Genomic DNA, 18,280 nt, shown 5'->3' on the forward strand with positions numbered 1-18,280 from the left:
ATTGGCTAAACACAATTACAAGCTCCAACAAAAATGTTCACTGTGGTAGACTATGATTTTGTCTACTGTTTTAATTATCCAAATGCAATACACTTTTTACATACATATTTCATAGATTAATTTCTATAATGCTCTTAAGTAGACGTGTTGGGAACATTTATAATGTCGTTCAATAGTATTGAATCGTACAATTTTTGTGCACAAGAAGGGTTATAACTACTTTTGTCGCTAAACAAAACACAGAATTAATAACAAAACAGAGAATTAATACAATTCAAATAAAATAAAAATTTTGAATTTTGTCAAGTTTTTAATAATCTGCCTTTTTCAAACTGGGTTGTTTCAATAGAATTCTTACAGATTTTTTTTAAAAATTAGAAATTGGTGTTGTGTTTACAAAATGGCATCTCATGGCAACAAAGGGACACATCATTGTAAATGTGGTGATGTTATTTAACAAAACGAATCCACACTAAAAGTTGGCTTCTTCAGAAAAGCATGATACGACAGCCTCAGATCGAGTTGCCCTTTGTTTCGACAGGATTAAAATCCAAAAGGACAAATGCCAAGTTTGTCTCTCTTCACGTAGGCAAGCTTTTCTTAAATCTTACAAACTGAGTTAGTGGTACAGATGCGGGAAGTATTTGCGTGAGTTGTGCCTTTGATGATACAAGCATGGCATTTGGCACACAGTCAGAGTGTGACATGAGAAAGATATTTTGGCTTTGAGGCTATCACACATTTGTCCTTTGAACAAAATATAAGTAGAATAACAAGCAATTTTCAAAATTTTCAAAATGGCTGCCATTGCTTGATTTTCTACCTACGAATTTTCAAAGGACAATTCTGCGATGGCCCTATAGCCAAATATCTTTCTCATGACATACTCTGACAGCGTGCCAAATGCCATTCTTGTAAAGGCACAATCCCATCACCTATCTGCCGTAATAAATGTACTTTTCCAAAATTTCATTTTTCATTCTGCTAAATCGTAATTATAGTTAATTAAAAAATATAGTTAATTAAAAAAAAAATTAAACATATTTGCAGATTTCAACTTACAGTACTTTTCTTTTAAACATGCAAAAACTCTCAAATTGAATTACTTTCAGTTTACAATCAAGCAACTTCTTATATTAAATGTATCAAAATCATAATACACTGTGCGTACTTAAGATTGAAACAATATCATATTTAGAAACAATAACTGTACTATATTGCAACAAAAAGACGATTCTGAAATGTGCTTTGTTGGTAAATCCCTACATCAGAGAATAACATAATGAAGTTTGAAAAATATTAATGTTGCTTCAAAGTTACATGCCGAAGTAACATAAATGTTTAAAAAGCAAAAACTCTGATGTTCTTGGGTGCTGAGTTTACTCAAAGGAGATTTTCAAACTCTACTTCAATCGCTTTATTTCCAACCAAAAAATTGAGCACTTAATAACTTCAAATGTCTGATTCCAAAACTCAACAATCAATAAAAAGATTGAAATTGATTGAAACATGCAACAATAACGGCAATTTTAACCAACATTCTTAACTGATACAAACCAGTATTACTCCTATAGACAGGTTGCACTGCAGCCATGTTTGAGGTGTGTGCTTTTGTTCAACAGGGACACGCATGAGTGGACCTCTTGTGTGTTCATTAACCCTCTGCTATTTGAACAGTCACAGACACTGAGACAGTCAAAAACATAAATCCTCTTCCCCTGCCATGCCTTTTACACAGGCTAGTCACCAACAGTCGGATCATATTTCAAGCAAGCACTGTGACTAGTCAAATTCAGTCAACAGACAAAAACAAAAAAAGTGTTAAGCACAGCTGGCTTATCAATCACCTAGGGTGCGTTTGAGCGTGTTACTCTTGCTACTCCCGTGTGCAGGAAAATGTTGCGTGCGCATGAATTACTCTCAGTGCAGGAGTTTACTCCCGGTATGATGGAGAGCATACTCTTGCTAACCCGCGGGTCGTACTCCTGCCGTTCGGGCGCTCAGGAGTATACTCGTGTTAACACGAGTAGCACGCTCGAACGCACCCCGACAGTCAAAGCATAGCCGTATCAAATTACATAAACAGTCACAGCCAGTCAATCCTGCTTTCTGTAGGCTGGGAGCTCTTAACCATAGAAAACAGTCACTTGATTGATTTTGACTGAAATGACAACTTGGCACAGAATGTATGTTTGCATAGGAGGGTTAATGAATTAATATAACAGAACACAGCTTCAAGATGGCCACTGAATGCAACCAATCTATAGTATCACTATATTACACAGGGGTGCTTTGGTAATTATTCTATACGTACAAGTCGGCCTACATTTGTAAATATTATTGGGAGAAGTATACATGAATAGGATAACATGTTATCACCAACATTTTCACAAATCACTGGGTATAACTTCAGAAAACCATGCTCATGGCTTGGTTTTTTTATTTGAATTTTCAAATAATTCCCAAACAAAGGACTAGATTACATTTTACAGGAATTTTGCGTCTGGGAAATGTCAATTTGAATACTGGGTTTCCCCTTCACCGATAATGATATTCTTTACTGCGCCTGGAAAATTACACCAGTGAAAACGCAAAAATTTAGTTTTAAAAGGGAAACAACATTGAGTTGTAAAACTGACATCCCTCTGATACTAAAGCAAGGAAAATTATTGAGTAATAATTAACTTAAAGGGCTCATTTAATATAATTTTTTTTAATCCAGTCCTTGTAAATGCACCTTTGTGTCCCATTTAACTTTATTTTCAATTTTCATTTTGCCCTTTTTAAGGGCATTTTGGTGCCTATTTAGTTTTATGTTAATGAAAGTATGTATATTCATGAGCAAAAGTGTGATGTCATTTCAGGCAGAAACCTCAACGTTACAGCTATTTCAGCAACAAAAATTGCCAGAATTTGGACATTTTGCTGTTGTACTTCCTGAAATGGTATTCTTCCTGAAATGACATCACAGCAACAGCGCCCTCCGCAAAAGCAAGGACAATTTTAAATGTTTAAAGAAGTGCACTTTTCAATAACATTAGCCAAAAAGGGATGTCAAATAGTTTTCATACATTTAAGAGGAGGAAATTGCACAAATATGTTCCCAAGTAAAATTCATGTGATTGGCCCTTTAAGTATTAATGAATAGAACACCTGCAAAAAAGAAGCTGGTACATAAATCATTACTTCAACTGGAAAAGTAAAACAATCTTTTCCCCAACCAATAAAGCATCTTTCATAAAATAATAACGTGGCATTACATTTTCTACCCTGCCTTAAATAGTAGAATTTAATTCAGTCGGAATTTTAGTTTCAGAGACTCCACAAATCTCTCTCGAAATTTCACACAAAAATATGGACATGCACCGACGATCCTCATTATTCACAGTACTAAGTATTTTACATACAGGGATCCATTCACTGGTAACCTTGCTACTGTGGGTTGTTAAGGGCATGGGGTTAATAAAATGCTTACCAGGCAAACTACTTAGCATATGCAAAATATGCAAATTACATTATTTGCATATTGCATAGCAAATCATCTGATTTATGCACACTTTTTTTTGCACATGTACTTAACAAACAGTGGTACATGCACACCTGCCTAGATGCAAACTGGATGAGGTATTATTGAAATTTTCATTATGTGCTTGTACCGCAGTCAACATGGGTCAAAACCTTTATGTCGTGCCATTCTTTCCTTTATCCAAATATCATTTATATTTTGCAAAGAACCTTCCGAAATGGAACATTCTTTTTACTGTATCAAAAAAACTCCCTATGAGCACGTTTTAAGTTTGTAGTCCATTCCATTCGCAAAGTAGGAATGACAAAGCACTCCCACAGATCCAAAAGTTACATTCCAACAACACTTGGTGTCCTTGCACCCCTCTTCCAGGAAATGGTCCCGCCAACAGTCCATTAGTTTAACTCATAAGCGGTCCATTCCATTCCAAAGAAAGGGAGGCGATAATCAACGAGTATATATTTATATACATATATTACAAGGGAGCCAGCAGGTCCATTCTTATTGAGGCTCCCGGTAGATACATTTGGCAAGTTTTTGAATGGTTCGTGAGGATTGATCCGGATTCCAACAGTTCACTGTGAATTCCTCACAAACATCTGAGCGGATTCGAACCATGGCCGTTTAGGGCGTGATGAGAATAAAATCTAACTGAGGATCAAACATAGGTCGCCACTGAGGTCAAAGGTCATGCTTCCATCATTCCTCTGAAGGTCACTGCGCAAGTTGACGGAGCAATCCACAATCCTCGGGTGGACTCGAACCGCAGACCAGTCCAGAATACGCATCGTACATCTGTTATAAATCTTGCTTGCGTGGCTTCTCTCAGAAGTTCAAGTCACATTTCTTCTATCTATCCTCGTTTTAAAAGGTTCCATCCTCTCTTTAATCATTCACATACAAAGCTGGATTCGAACCATCGACACTCCAGAATGCAACTCACAATGCATTCCATGTAGTGCAACATCTCAAAATTGCTGTCAAGTTCTTGCATTCCCCCTCATGCAATCCGCACAGAACTGTAACTGGACTCGAGCCACAAACACTTCAATGCATAACTTCATCTCCTTGATTTTCGTTTGTATTTTGTTCATTTTTCACTTGACGATATCCTCACATTACATGGAATACGGAATTCAAATCACAGACACTTCAAAGAATTGTCACAGTTATCTGGATCCAAACCCTAGACACTTGCAAGTTGGGTTGAGCGATTTCCATTATTTTTCTTTGTACAGTTTAGGCGAGTCCGAATCCCCAAGCTTCCAGATCAGCGATGATAAAGTCCTCATCGTGAGCTAAACACGGATTGGAAAACGTCTTACAGCTCCTGCTTCTTCCTCTGTACAAGTCTCCGTCTAGCCAGAGACCGAACGCACCACTGTGGACAAATGGAAAAACGTCAGTATTACATACCCAAATTTAAAAATAGTGCAAGTAGAACTTGCGTGATCCCCCGGCATCCTGGCAGTTTGTATACATGTACATGTACAGGCAGTTAGCAAGGACACTTTTCAGTGACCGCCTTTATTGTCCATGAATGGGGAGTTTGGGTTGAATGGAGAGTTTTGGACTGGACTAACATGTATGTTAGAGTCATTAGTGTCTCTCCAGAGACCTCGTAAATATCCATATTGGAAGGGATTGTTTTTAACGTCGGCCTTCTCTTCACAGACCACCTTTCAAGTTTGGTTGAGATTGATGACTGAACTTTACAGTGAAATGGAATACACACACACACGCCCAAGTGTGTATTTGCCTGCAATCGGGGACCCCTTATTGTCCCTCTTTTGTTTGTACTCTTTTTAGGAAGACTTCCCATATGTTTTGTACATGATCGTAAATTGGGGACCTTCGGGAATTGTTAATTAAATGGGTACCGGCATTATTCAGTGCTGGGAAGGTAACAGGCTAGCTGTGGAGGAGGTGTGGCGATCCCCCCCACAGCAGCACATGAGTTCCTGTGAACACAGGTTCGTCCTCATTACCTTTGGAAGGTTACCTACAAAGCACAACAATGTTTGTTACTTACTCTCCGCCTCCCAGGGTCAGACTGTTGTAGTTTCCCTTGATGAAGAAGTTGTTCTCACCGGTCCACCTGTAGACGTTGAGTTCCCAGTCAATAAAGTTGAACAGAAATGTCTCCCCTGTGCCGTAGTAATGCTCGCTGACCTTAACAGCGCAGGGGCTAAGTGCTCCAAATATCTGACGGGGGTTGGAAGATGAAAATATGGCAAGAAAATTAGATGGGAACGTAATTAGTAGGAGCTGGGGTTTTCTGTTTGCAGCTAAGATTTCAGTCTTTTTAGTTATGATTTGTTGTCTCTGAATAACTTTCGTTGTTCACACAAAGTATTTAACCCTAACCCTGCCAGACACAACACAGTCCATCAGGAAAAGAACTGGTGCACTATGATGCATTCAGCTACCGACACGAGTGCATGAATGACCAGCTCTGAAACAATGAGAGCTAGGTCCCATTGAACAATGCCACAGTTGTATCCTGCTGTGTACGGTGACCACAAACTCTGAGGCAGTGTGGCCTTGAGACTTTTCCCCTGATGGATTTTGCTACATTTGGCAGGCATGTCACTTAGTCAAGTGTTGCATGCTGCTACGTTAGGAAGGGTTCTAGCAAACATACCCTGGAAGGTTAGGGATAATCTAAGTCATCTGTGCGGTAAAAAACGAAGAAGTAAAGGCTTGCTCGGGTGGGACAGGCCTGGGCCAATTTCACGGCACTGCTAAGCACAAAAATTTGCTTAGCACAAAAAAAAGTCTGGCTTATAAAAGCAGGTTACCAGCCAAAACTCCATGTGCTGTATATTGCTCGTGAATAGTATTCAGCTGTTGTTTGCTTAGCATGAAAATCACATGGAGTTTTGGCTGGTAACCCGCTTTTATAAGCCAGACTTTTTGTTTTGCTCAGTAAATTTTTGTGTTTAGCAGCGCCGTGAAATTGGGCCAGGAACTGTTCGTCTTCTCTCATTCGTGCAGAACGCTCATCACTTGCTGGCCATGCTTACCAAAGTCGGCTGACTCAAATTTGTTACAGAAGTTGGTATCACTAGCTGACTTTTTATGAATGTTTTACTCATTAGCACTTGTACTGCGTTGATTGCATTGTGTTTGCTCAATGAAGAATCAAAGCCATACAGTGCTCAGGCGGTTTCGGGCGCTACAGTGAGTAACAGGCGGGGCGGTTTTGGGCGATACAAGAGAATACATCTACAATTTTCATAGCCCTTTATGATACCCCCCCCCCCTTTTGGCATTTCATGGTTTCATCAGGGCTTAATACAATGCTTATTGGTTAATTGGTTTTAGCCTGACAGGTGTTTTTCCACTTACCATTCCAGATGAATCTCTGATGATAATGAGAACGGGACTATCGATGCCGTTCATGCTCCGATACAGGTTGCGCAGGCTGTAGCCGTGCTCTGCCGTGCTGTAGATGTTCTTCCAGCTGTAACCCTCGGTTCTTGCCGGAAGCTGCTTGGTGAGCTGAAAAGAACATGGATACAGAAGGTAAGAACAAAACCCAAGAGGTATCTTTGTTTTTACTACAACGTAGTACCCATATTCATAGAGATTTTAGCACAGATTGTTGTGTTTTGCCAAACTACATTATACAATGTAATTAAGTAATGCTACATTTCTTGACAATGCTATATTTTTGACAATGCTATATTTTTTGACAGTGTTAAACATTTTGACAGTGCTACATTTTTTGACAACGCAACATTTTTTGACAATGCTATATTTTTTGACAGTGTTAAAATTTTGACAATGCTACTTTTTTGACAATGCTACATTTATGACAATGCTACATTTTTTGACCATGTTACATTTCGTTGACAATGTTATATTAATGTACATTATGATTACCACTGATCAGACAATGGCATCTTTCATCATTGAATCTGATGAAGCAAACGATCCTACAAGAGTGCATGCAAGTTTTTTTCTTCAGTTATCAAGACGAACAAGTGGACAAATGCTCCATTCTTGCTACATTTTGTCCCGTAGAGCTTTTAAAAAAAAAATCAAGAAGGGTAACTGTAAGTACCTTTCTGACGTGTTCTGGTTCTAAGAGAATACTGGTGGCTCCTTCTAGTTCAGGCAGCGGTAGGTTCATCTCGCATTCTAAGATGGTCATCCGCCGCCGATTGGCCTCCTCCTTCGTGATAATCTGATAAGAAAACAGACAAATATAAAAAAAATACAATTTTGCCAAAATGCTTCAATTCCGTTCACCCCCTCGATAACAAAAGTGGTAACTTAACCACCTTTTTGATGCAATGGGCAACATTTTTTTGACAATGCTATATTTTTTGACAGTGTTAACAGTTTGACAGTGCTACATTTTTTGACAATGGCTTCCTTTTTGACAGTGTTAAAATTTTGACAATTCTTGACAATTCTACATTTTTTTTTACAATGTTATATTTTTGGCTGCCCTACTGCTTTTGACAATGATTTATTTTTTGACAATGCTTTATTTTTTACATTGCTACACTTTTTGACATTGCTACATTTTTTGACAATGCTACTGTTTTTTTTTAGACAATGCTACATTTTTAGACATCACATTTGTTCACAATGCAACATTTTTTCTATATGGATTTTCAATGGGATCAATTCAGTTTCTAAGAACCTGCCTGGATCCTCATGCAAATAAAAGCAAAACAAGACAAGGGAAAAACCAAACAAAAGCCTCATCATACCAAACGCCTGTATGGTATCGTGGAGCTGCGCGGTGGACATCGCCATAGTTTCCGGAACTCGTCCTCAGAACATTGATACATCTCCTCTTCCAGACGCTTCATCCTGTCCCCCTTCATACTTTTCACAGCTATACACCCCATGACGACAATAAAACACCACTCCAGCTAATGTAACAAGACGCAAACTCCCGTGGACATTTATTGGGAAGGAGGAATACTTCGTGAGGCTTTTCTATCTTTGACGAACTCCAAGCAAAAAAGTCGGTCAGTGTTTAGAACTTCTTTGATGCAAGCAGATCTCGTTTTTCACCACTGACAGATCACTGCCTTTCTGCACATGTGAAGCTTGTAACAATTTATCAATTGCAACACATCGCCCAGCCTGACATCACTGTGCCAAGTTTTGAAGACCGAAAAGTGCGATCTCACTGAAGCAATTACGTCAACTTCACGTCAACTCTTTGACTGTGAATCAAGCACTACTGTAAGTGCCAGCGGAAAAACTTGAGTGTGCAGAGACTTGTAACGATATCTCAATTACAACACATCGCCCAGCAAGACAGCGTTACACATTTTGTAAAATACTGAAGACCAAAATGTTAATATTTCAGAAAGTGAGTCCACATCAACGCAAACTGAGAAAAAACCCAGCATGTACATGCATAAGTGCAGCTTGTAGTGATATATCAGTTACAGCACATCGCCCAGCTGTATATCACAGACTGCAGCAATTCAGAGACCGACTGGTAAAATGTTCAGCTGAAACTGAAAGCGTCCCCCTTAAATACCGGTACACAGTCCCAAAAAACTTTGTGGACTCGCAACCCTGGCCTGCGATTGGTTCAATCCGGATGACTTCCCATTCATGATGGGGCTTGTTGCTCATTGATAAATATCCCGTGTAGAGTTCCCGTGCTATTTTTAGACACTGACAGGTGTCGTACATCACAGGAATGCTTGAGCGTGCTGTATCGAAATGTACATGCAATCGTTGGGCAATTCTGAAGGCAGAGAGAAGTTTTTGGAGTACATGTTGCCAATCGATTGCTCATAGTTACAACTGTCCCATGAAATCCCGAGGATATCCAGAAATTGATATTTCTAGGAAAACCTGTTGCAGCTGATTGTGCAAGTTGTCTGTGGTTAAATCATGAACACACATCCTGTGCTAAGAGATTTTAACAGGGATGATAATAATCCAGCGTCTACAGTTTTTTTCTTGTTAAAGGTGCTGTCCGGTTTTACTAAAAAATGTCCAGGAATGTTCCCTTTGAAGCTTCCTCAGCCCTCAAAAAATCCGAAATTGTAAGAAAGAACCAAGTTCTGTCAACATTTGGAACACTGGAAGACGCAGCATTTGGTTTGTTGACATACTGTATGCATTTAGCTGAAGGAGAGTTTTAAAAAGTATCCAGAGAATCCTCAACTCGGTAAATGATTGATTAATGCTTGCACTTCTCGACGATCAGTTCAATACTTTTGATAAAGCTATGCTTTCTTTAGTCTTGTTCATGTAAACTTCAAGATTTGCACCATTTTCTGTGTGCGGTGTGAGGACAGTTCTAACACGAACCAGTGGGTACACACTCGACGTTTCAATCAGTATGCTGTGATCATCTTCAAGTGAAGGTCATGATGAGTACAAAGATTTGATTGATGCATGATGGGAAGGCTTCTCGTTCAACAACTAATATTGTCCAGTAATGACGCTCTCTCGGATGCTAAGATGCTAGGAGGCTGATGCTAAGATGCTAGGAGACTAATACTAGACTGCTGAGCGCAGTAGAGTGTACGGCAGCAGGTGAATTCCAAAACGTGCTCTGCACAACTTCCCTATGAATCTCAACTGAACCTCAAAAAACTGGTACAATGCACATACTGGGGTATATGTACCGGTATGACCCCTCAAATGAAAGTGCTCTAGATGGCGAAAGTGAAACCAGTGTCATAAAATTTGAACTTCTATGAAATCTGGGTGGGTTTTTGTGCATACCACTTTCATGTATACCTTAATAAGGTATTCACATAGTTGTAGTTTACATATGAAAATGGTGCTGGTCAGTTCTGTTTCCTGTTCCCATGAAAACTCACGACCTTGTTGCTGAATTCAAGAGTATTTAGTTAATGACACTAACAGAAACTGAAACTTATTATCTATGAAACAGACGAAGGGGAAAAGAGGGCATAAAACCCAAATACACAAATAACTACTTTCAAATTATTTGCAGGAATATTTTTATTAGGAAACAGTTATCTGATTCAAAGGTGTGGTACTGATATACTTTTTTATTACTTTCCATAAATGTTACACGTGAGACAGTTTATCCATTCCTATTGGTCGCGAGCCAATCACGCTGGTAAAACACCGCTGCGTTCTGCGTCACATTGCATAGTATGCGCCACGTGCGCATGCCAATTTCCATGTACATGTAAGGAAATTTTTAGCGCTAAGCATGCGAGGCACATACCACAGTCACGGCCAGAGGGGTGTTTCACAAAACACGAGGTAAAATTGTTAAACAAAAATTGCTGGAAATTTGCGCATTGTTTTGCTAGTTTTGACCAAAAGGTATTTATGAATAGGAATAAATATGTGCTTGGCCGGTATGAAACATGTATTTAAAACCAGCTAGGGGCCTGGTCTTCCTTCTTCTTCACTTGTACTTGTACCTGTTTAAAACTGGCCAAGCACATATTTACTCCCCTACTTGTACGCACCACAACTGTTCAGGAGTTCTGGAAATACTTAACTCAAACTACCCCCCAAAATCCTCTTAATCTACAACTACAGCACAAAATTGTGTTGTGTTATTATAACAGGAATTCAGGAAAATTGGGTTACAACGCACAAATGGAAACAGACTCGGTGTATTATAATAATTTAAAAGTTGAACAATGAAGTTGCCTGGAGCGGGGTTTGAACCTGTGACCTCCGGATTGCCGTTCCGGTGCTCTACCAACTGAGCTATCCAGCCCTATGTTGGCGGTTCCCCATTTTGTCAATGTCTTTGTTCAAGGGCGCTAGTCAGAAGCCATAAACCGATATATGCCATGTAGCCAGAGATCACGCCCTAAGTCACGATGCTAGGAACAATGGCAATGCTACAAACCTGAAAATAGCAAATGGAAATCACTCAAACAGGAAACTTAAAATAAAAAAAATGTCTTTCTGCTGATTCAAGGAACAGCAGTACAATAAACCTGAAGCAGAATAGCAGATTATTAAAAAACCTAACCTGTCGAAAATTCAGCGTAGAAAATTGAAAAATGCATTTTCATTTTTCTTAACGCAAAGGAAAGGTTTCCATTCAAAGCGTAATGGTTCGGTCCTAACCATCCCGAGGGAATAATGGTGAATTCGTCTTGTCTCTAAAATGACAGCATATGTGTGCAATGAAGTTTTCTTTTCTTAGTCCTGTTGTTGTTGTTGTTTCTTTTGTTGTCTTCGTCCTCAAAGAATATTCTTTGAACGGATTGAGCAATTTCAGTAAGTTTTATCATCTAAAAGTAGCCCTTGAAATTGGCTTTCCAGTCATTATTTTGTTTGGAGCTACATATTTTGTAAAATATGAAATTTATTTTTTGGGGTTTGGGTTCCGCTGTTTTTTACTCGCCCTGTATCTATCTACCGGTATCTAATGCTTTCACAGGATGCATGATACATGTATTTCAAGTCTGCAAATGGTGTCCATGATCTTTAACACCCAGATCTTAAGGCTCACCTCCCAGTCCTTGCCGATAGGCTCCTCGAAGAAGTCCTCGATGACCTCAAGACTCGACTCTAGCTCGTCATCCACAGCGACGAAACCCACATCATCTGGGCTACCCTCCTTCCCGTAGACATCCGGGGACCACTGCAGGAAGAAGGCATACAGGTTGTCGGCCCTGGGATAGAGGATGAGAGAAACAACTTATAAGGCAGAGCTTCGGGGTTTTCGAAAAAAGCAACTGGACTAAAGGTAAAAAAGAGCTGTATTTGCTTTTGTTCAAAGTGAAATTTGGACCAAAAAAGTATTCAAGTGCTGGAGTTACTGCAATAGGCCATTATCATGTTGTGGCCGTCTTGGTTTTTTTCCCATTCAGATCAACGTAACTAAAGTGAGGCTGGAAGGAAAAATAGTCTGGTTCCTTTTTGCACAAAAAATATTATCATTCAGTTCTGTTATTGGATAAAGGGAACATGACTAAAATGGTGGCAGCATGATAAAGGTCTATAGTACCGGTAAATTCTGACTGCAGTGTACCTGAAAAATATACAAATGTAGGAGCGACAAACAGACAGACAGTTGTACATCTATAAATATTAACAACCGCTGGACATGGATCTTAAAAAGACAGGGCATTAAAAAAGCCAGCGCTCTAAGTTAGTAGAACTTTTTGTTTTAAAGGAATCAAGTTGTCTCATCAAAAACCATTAATTAAAAATTGAGGCGGGTAAGACGAATGTATTCTCTCTGAGTCGAAATGCGAATGTGAATGTATTTTTTCTGAAAAGCACATCTCAGTTAGACTCACTTTTCCCTGGGAATCGCAAACCAATACTCTGGCAGCTTGTGGTTGCGTTTGGCGCCGGCTCCCTTGCCTTCGCAGCTACCTCCTGGGAAAGTCTTGCTCATGGGTCGGCCGACTCGCAGACAGAGGTACAAGGGTGGGTCTTCGTAGCGCTGGGCTGGCTTAGGGAGGTACTCTGGAAGAAGAAAACAAGAAGGCGCAGCTGTTATTATTTATTTATGGACATGAAACCAAGGATTTCTCAAAAGCGCCCTGCAGCTCGCAAACCTGAAGAAACCTGCAGAGAGAAGACAATGAGAAAAAAATGTACAGTTTTATAGGTGGGAGGAAACCCACGGAATCAGGTAGGGACTGAAAACTATATCCTAATGTGGACCAGGCCAGGAATCAAGCCTGGGCCATAGAGGCAGAGGGTGAGAAAAGAACCACTGCGCCGACCTGAGCAGTCCTTAAATCTTTACACACGGCGAGGATGGATCTTGAAAACGCTGGGCTGGCTTGGGGAGGTACTGGTACGCTGGAAGGAAACGTTTATCTCACTAGCCTTTAAAACTTTCAATGAAAAACGACCTCATATAAGGTTACTCCCCAGACTGACCATTACGTCAGTCTACCTTTACTCAGAAATTATGTCATGTAAGCTATGTTTTCCTCACATGACACCATATCCTATGTTCACCCAAAGTTGCCTCTCAAATGGTATAAAAGGTCCCCAGTTTCCCCACTTTGGTTGAGTTCTCCTTCTTCTCCCTGGAGACCAGAGGGATAGCCATGAGCTGCTTTTTCCACCCTATACTCAGTAGTCCAGTCTAGTCTGCCTTCTCTTCTCCGGTACTCAGACATACCAAACAGCTGTCTCAGCCGTATTTCCGAGGTTATAAAATACATGTATACCTTCCTATATAATTTCCTATATAATTTATATACTTTTCTATTAATGTCTCATCCTGCCAGAATGCCGGAGCTGTAATAAATACAGGTTTAAATCAGCTTCTGAAGGTGTTCAGACCACTGCAGGGGTGGTTCACATTCATTTGTTAATTGGATGTCGACTTGTTATTTCGGACTCCAGGATTCCGTGTTTGACTTGTCTCGCTTTCAGCTCGTAACAGCTTGGATTAATTACATTCCTGATATACCAGTATCTCCGTCATTGTAAAGTCTGGGAAAAAAATTAATTAATATCAAGGGAAACCTATCAATAGGGTTATTTGGACAACATTTCCACTCCTACACGTATGTACATACGGGCAATTCTTTGGTAACGGAATTACGGAATTTTGTCACTTTGTCAAGGATTATTCTTTCCCAAGAAAATATGTTCTATGCTAGGCAACTAATCTAAACATGGAAAGGGAGCCAAGACCCAGTAGAATTGATTGACCGCTAAAAAAAAAAAAATCCCACAAGATTACCCTTTTAGGGGCGGAGCTTAATATCGGTAACGGAATTACGGACGGAGGACAAGCATATTTGAGTTCTCGCATAAATTAATAAAACTCTCTGAAGTTTTGAAATTTTAAAATTGGACACTACCTGTTATTTGTAGAGTTCAGGGGTGTTGTTAACTACAATGCAGAACAAAGTTGAAAAAATAATCACTCTTTTCATAATTTGCATTTTAATCACGGTAACGGAATTACGCCTGGGCGGTAACGGAATTACGCCATAGGTTTACATGTAATAGGTAAATGCAATACATTAACATTGAATTCAACATTAACTCATCACAATACAAATTTTAGAAGTATATAAAATGCCACTAGGGGAAAGCTCAGTGAGAATAAGCAGATCAAAATGTAAATGTAGGCCTAAACATGTCTGGGCTTCATTTTTTAGGTCAAAGGTCAAGGTCAAAAGAAAGCAGTCTGGTGATGGCTGCATTGCCTGTTAGCAACGTTTTTAAAATATTTTTTAACGAAAATCAAATTTTACTATGAACAATTGTATCGTATTTCACTAGTTTATCGTGGAAAATACAATAAAACTATACTGGTTGGCATCTCTGAGCAAGGGAAGATGTTAAGTTATGCCAAGTAGAAGTACAAGTACAGTCTGGTACTCAACTTTCATATACTTGTTGTGGAATATATTTTCTCTGGGTACCAGACAACCGCTTTGGCAACATATTTAAAGGGAATGTACCGGTACATCATTGGCTTTTGCTGTAATTTTCAGAAATGACCTATTTGAAGGGTTAGTATAATAGATCAAATATTGTTACACTGACATGTTTGAAGTTTTGCGTTCGAAAATGCTGAAAAACCAAGAAAAACAAAACTGTTCTAGTAGTCTGGTTCCTTGACTCCACTAAAGGTAAAATGGATCAATTTATAGATGCTGGAAAAGTGGAAGGTCAGGGAACCAGACTAGCTGGCCTGCACCCGTTCATGAACATGTAACAAATAGGTGTAGCAAACAAAATTTGGACTGGAAACATGGGAAAGAGTGTAAAGTTGAAGCAGTAGTTGAAAAATAGTTAGGATTTTCCAACGGTGGTCGGCCGACCACCGTTGGAAATGTATACAAAAATATCATTTTTTTGAAAATTTCTTCACACCAGGTGCCATAATTTTACAGGATGCTTTAGACTGTCATTTACCAACATCCTACAGTGTATGGTGTAGTAAGGTATTTCGTTAAAACTTGGTAGTTTTATTTTCTGATGTTTGCAAATGTTGTATATTCCCCTTAAGCATCCAAACAACTATTAGCATTTTTTAAATAGTAAAAAAAGAAAAAGTAAAAGTAAAAAATATCAATGGAACACCTGATTATTTTTAATTGTATAATAGCAAATTAAAGAGGGAAATGATTTAACAAGTAATTTAGTATTTAAAGTTATTGTCCAAGGTTTACATGCAAATCTCCTATTTAATATGTCATGTACATAATATGGGGGAAGTGTGCATACTTTGTGCATGCGTAATTCCGTTACCGTAATTCCGTTACCGTTTCGTAATTCCGTTACCACTTGGAAAAATGCCAAGAAATTACTATTTTAAAGTTTTTATTTTTCGTTTATGTTTATAGTAGGGTCTTTTCTCAACATACATGATTTGTAGAAAAAAAACAAGAACATTTGTGAAATAAGTAACTTTTGCCATTTTTTCGGTAACGGAATAACGTGCTAATTTTGACATTTTTAAATGAAGGCCTACACTATATATATATATATATTTATATTTTTAGATTTTTTTTTAATGACCCTGAGTAATGTTAGTAACTTGTAACATCATAAAATAAATCAAATCTTTTCCCTATAATTCAGAAAGTAATACATACACAAAATTTTATTTTTTTACCAAATCTGAACGTTTTTAATCATAAATTGCAAAAATCACTGTTTTTACCAGAAATATGTATTTTTTTTTAATTCCGTTTTTTGAACTGAATTCCCCATTTAATTGAGGTCTGGAAAAAGTACGAAAAAGGTTTAATATGTCAATATTTATTTTTGACATTTTTTGCTCTCCCATGGAGAATTGCCCATACGGTACAACGACGTGTACATGTACATAATGTACAGCGTCATGGTGTTTATTCCAAAAATGAAAACGAACTACATGTACGTGTACATGTACATTAGGTCCAACTACATGTATTCAGTAAGAGGTTTTTGTAAGTTTAACTTTTTTTTAGGTTAGTAAATAATTTGCAAGAATTCTACCCCATATGTGACCTGTTCTATCAAAATCAGACTTTTCTGGGCATAAGGTCGAAAATGATATTTTTACATATTGTTAACATATGTTCTTTTTCCTTTTAATAGGTGGTTTAATTTTTGAAACCTGTCATTCCTGGGCAGAGTTATGCTATTTTGAAGTTCATTGTGTCGAAAAGTAGAAAACGGAGAAAATGGCCACGAACGTCACAAAACAGTTATTTCTTTAACTGATATACCTTATCAAAATCATCAAAAGTAATGTATGTAGAGTTCAAATTAGGGTTTCAAACTTTTATAATATATTTTAGACATGTTCAGGATTACAAATGTGCAAAAATTTGAAAATCGATAAAAAACACCCCCACAGCTTTTTTTTTTGGCCCTATCTCAATTTCAACCTCTGCCCAGAAGCGTCTGCTTTTGACAGAACAGGTCACATATTGCGCGTTCCTTTAATTGAAATCGACATTCCTTTTCTGCAAGTAGAATAGCCTACCGGTAGATATAAAAATGACAAAAGTACCACCCCCCCCCATAAAAAAACGCTGTGGGCACTGAACTTCAGAATTACCAGGTACATGTACATGTACAGTACGTCAAGCAAACAAGTTTCAGTTTCCACTCTTTTCAAACTAAAATCAGACTTCCGGAAGGGACAAAAGTACTTGAGAACAATGCACACAAGCTTCCTTTGTAGTTTGTACGAACAAATAAAGTTGTTTAAATATAATGTACATTGTCCGACTCGTTTGCAAAATGAACAACCTACAACTGCAAAATGATACATAAATCACCTTGTGCAGATACAGGGCGAGTCAAGAAAAGCGGAACCCAAACCCTCAAAAATATATTTCATATTTAAAAATATATGAAGCACCAAACATAATAATGACTGGAAAGCCAATTTCATAAACTACTTTTAGATGAAAAAAATACTGAAATTGCTCAATCCCTTCAAAGAATATCACCATTTAAATGCATTGACCCTATAAAAACTTGTTTTGTCCCAAAAAAAAACAAACATTGTGTATTCTGACTGTTTGGAACAACAAAGAAAATGACACAGAATACTTGTTTCAACAATAGTAGTACACAATATCTTTATTAACAACCCTGGTTTAGGCAAACAATACAATTTATAAAATCCACATTTTTTTTTTAAAGATGGCCTTGAAAAGGACTTTCTTGAATATTTTTAACTTTTAAACTGAGGTTTTATCACTGGCGATGTTTGAAGACAATTGTGACGATGATTCTTGAAATCGCATTTTTGGACGAAAGAGGTTTTAGGGTCATTGTGTTTAATGGTGAAGCTCTTTGAACGGATTGAGCAATTTCAGTATTTTTTTTCATCTAAAAGAAGCTAATGAAATTGGCTTTCCAGTCATTAATTTTGGTGCTAAACATTTTTTTAAATATGAAATATAATTTTGGGGGTTTGGGTTCCGCTTTTTTGACCCGCCCTGAATTACAGGGTGTCCCCAAAAAAGTTGTACAAGCAGATATCCTTTAATTTCTCAAAAACTACTTAACATGAGTATTTCATCTTGATAGAGCATATTAATTATACTCTTGTTTATGATCAGTGAAAATGCCACGGAAATCTTTTTATTCAACCAGAGATCTAAAAGAGATTATAAAAGGCTACATGTATGTGTTTTTCACCCATTCAAAAAAATGGGATAGGATTTATACAGTTTTAAACTTCATTTAATACATCAGAGTGAAAAGGCCCTTGACAATCTGATGCACTGATATCACAAACTGTGTAAATCCCATTGGAATGGGTAAAAAACACATAGCATTTTACAATCTGTTAGATCTCTGGTTTGCATTAACAGATTTCCA

The 18,280-nt window shown here is 38.1% G+C and overlaps 1 protein-coding gene across 6 annotated transcripts in view; it reads right to left on the minus strand.

Moving 5' to 3' along the window:
- Positions 1–34: 34 nt before the first annotated feature.
- Positions 35–18,280, minus strand: part of LOC119724399 (nuclear receptor coactivator 7-like) — a 67,030-nt gene continuing 48,784 nt past the window's right edge. For all 6 annotated transcript variants that reach the window (XM_038195433.1, XM_038195437.1, XM_038195431.1 and 3 more), the window contains 6 exons: positions 12,769–12,940; positions 11,976–12,138; positions 7,596–7,718; positions 6,878–7,030; positions 5,559–5,731; positions 35–4,907 (listed from right to left, as the gene is read on the minus strand). In XM_038195433.1, the coding sequence (XP_038051361.1) occupies positions 4,766–4,907; positions 5,559–5,731; positions 6,878–7,030; positions 7,596–7,718; positions 11,976–12,138; positions 12,769–12,940 (926 nt within the window). In that variant the 3' untranslated portion in view covers positions 35–4,765. The remainder of the gene's footprint in view (positions 4,908–5,558; positions 5,732–6,877; positions 7,031–7,595; positions 7,719–11,975; positions 12,139–12,768; positions 12,941–18,280) is intronic.

The sequence above is a fragment of the Patiria miniata genome, unplaced genomic scaffold (genome assembly GCF_015706575.1).
Source record: "Patiria miniata isolate m_02_andy unplaced genomic scaffold, ASM1570657v1 HiC_scaffold_18, whole genome shotgun sequence".
Taxonomy (NCBI): domain Eukaryota; kingdom Metazoa; phylum Echinodermata; class Asteroidea; order Valvatida; family Asterinidae; genus Patiria; species Patiria miniata.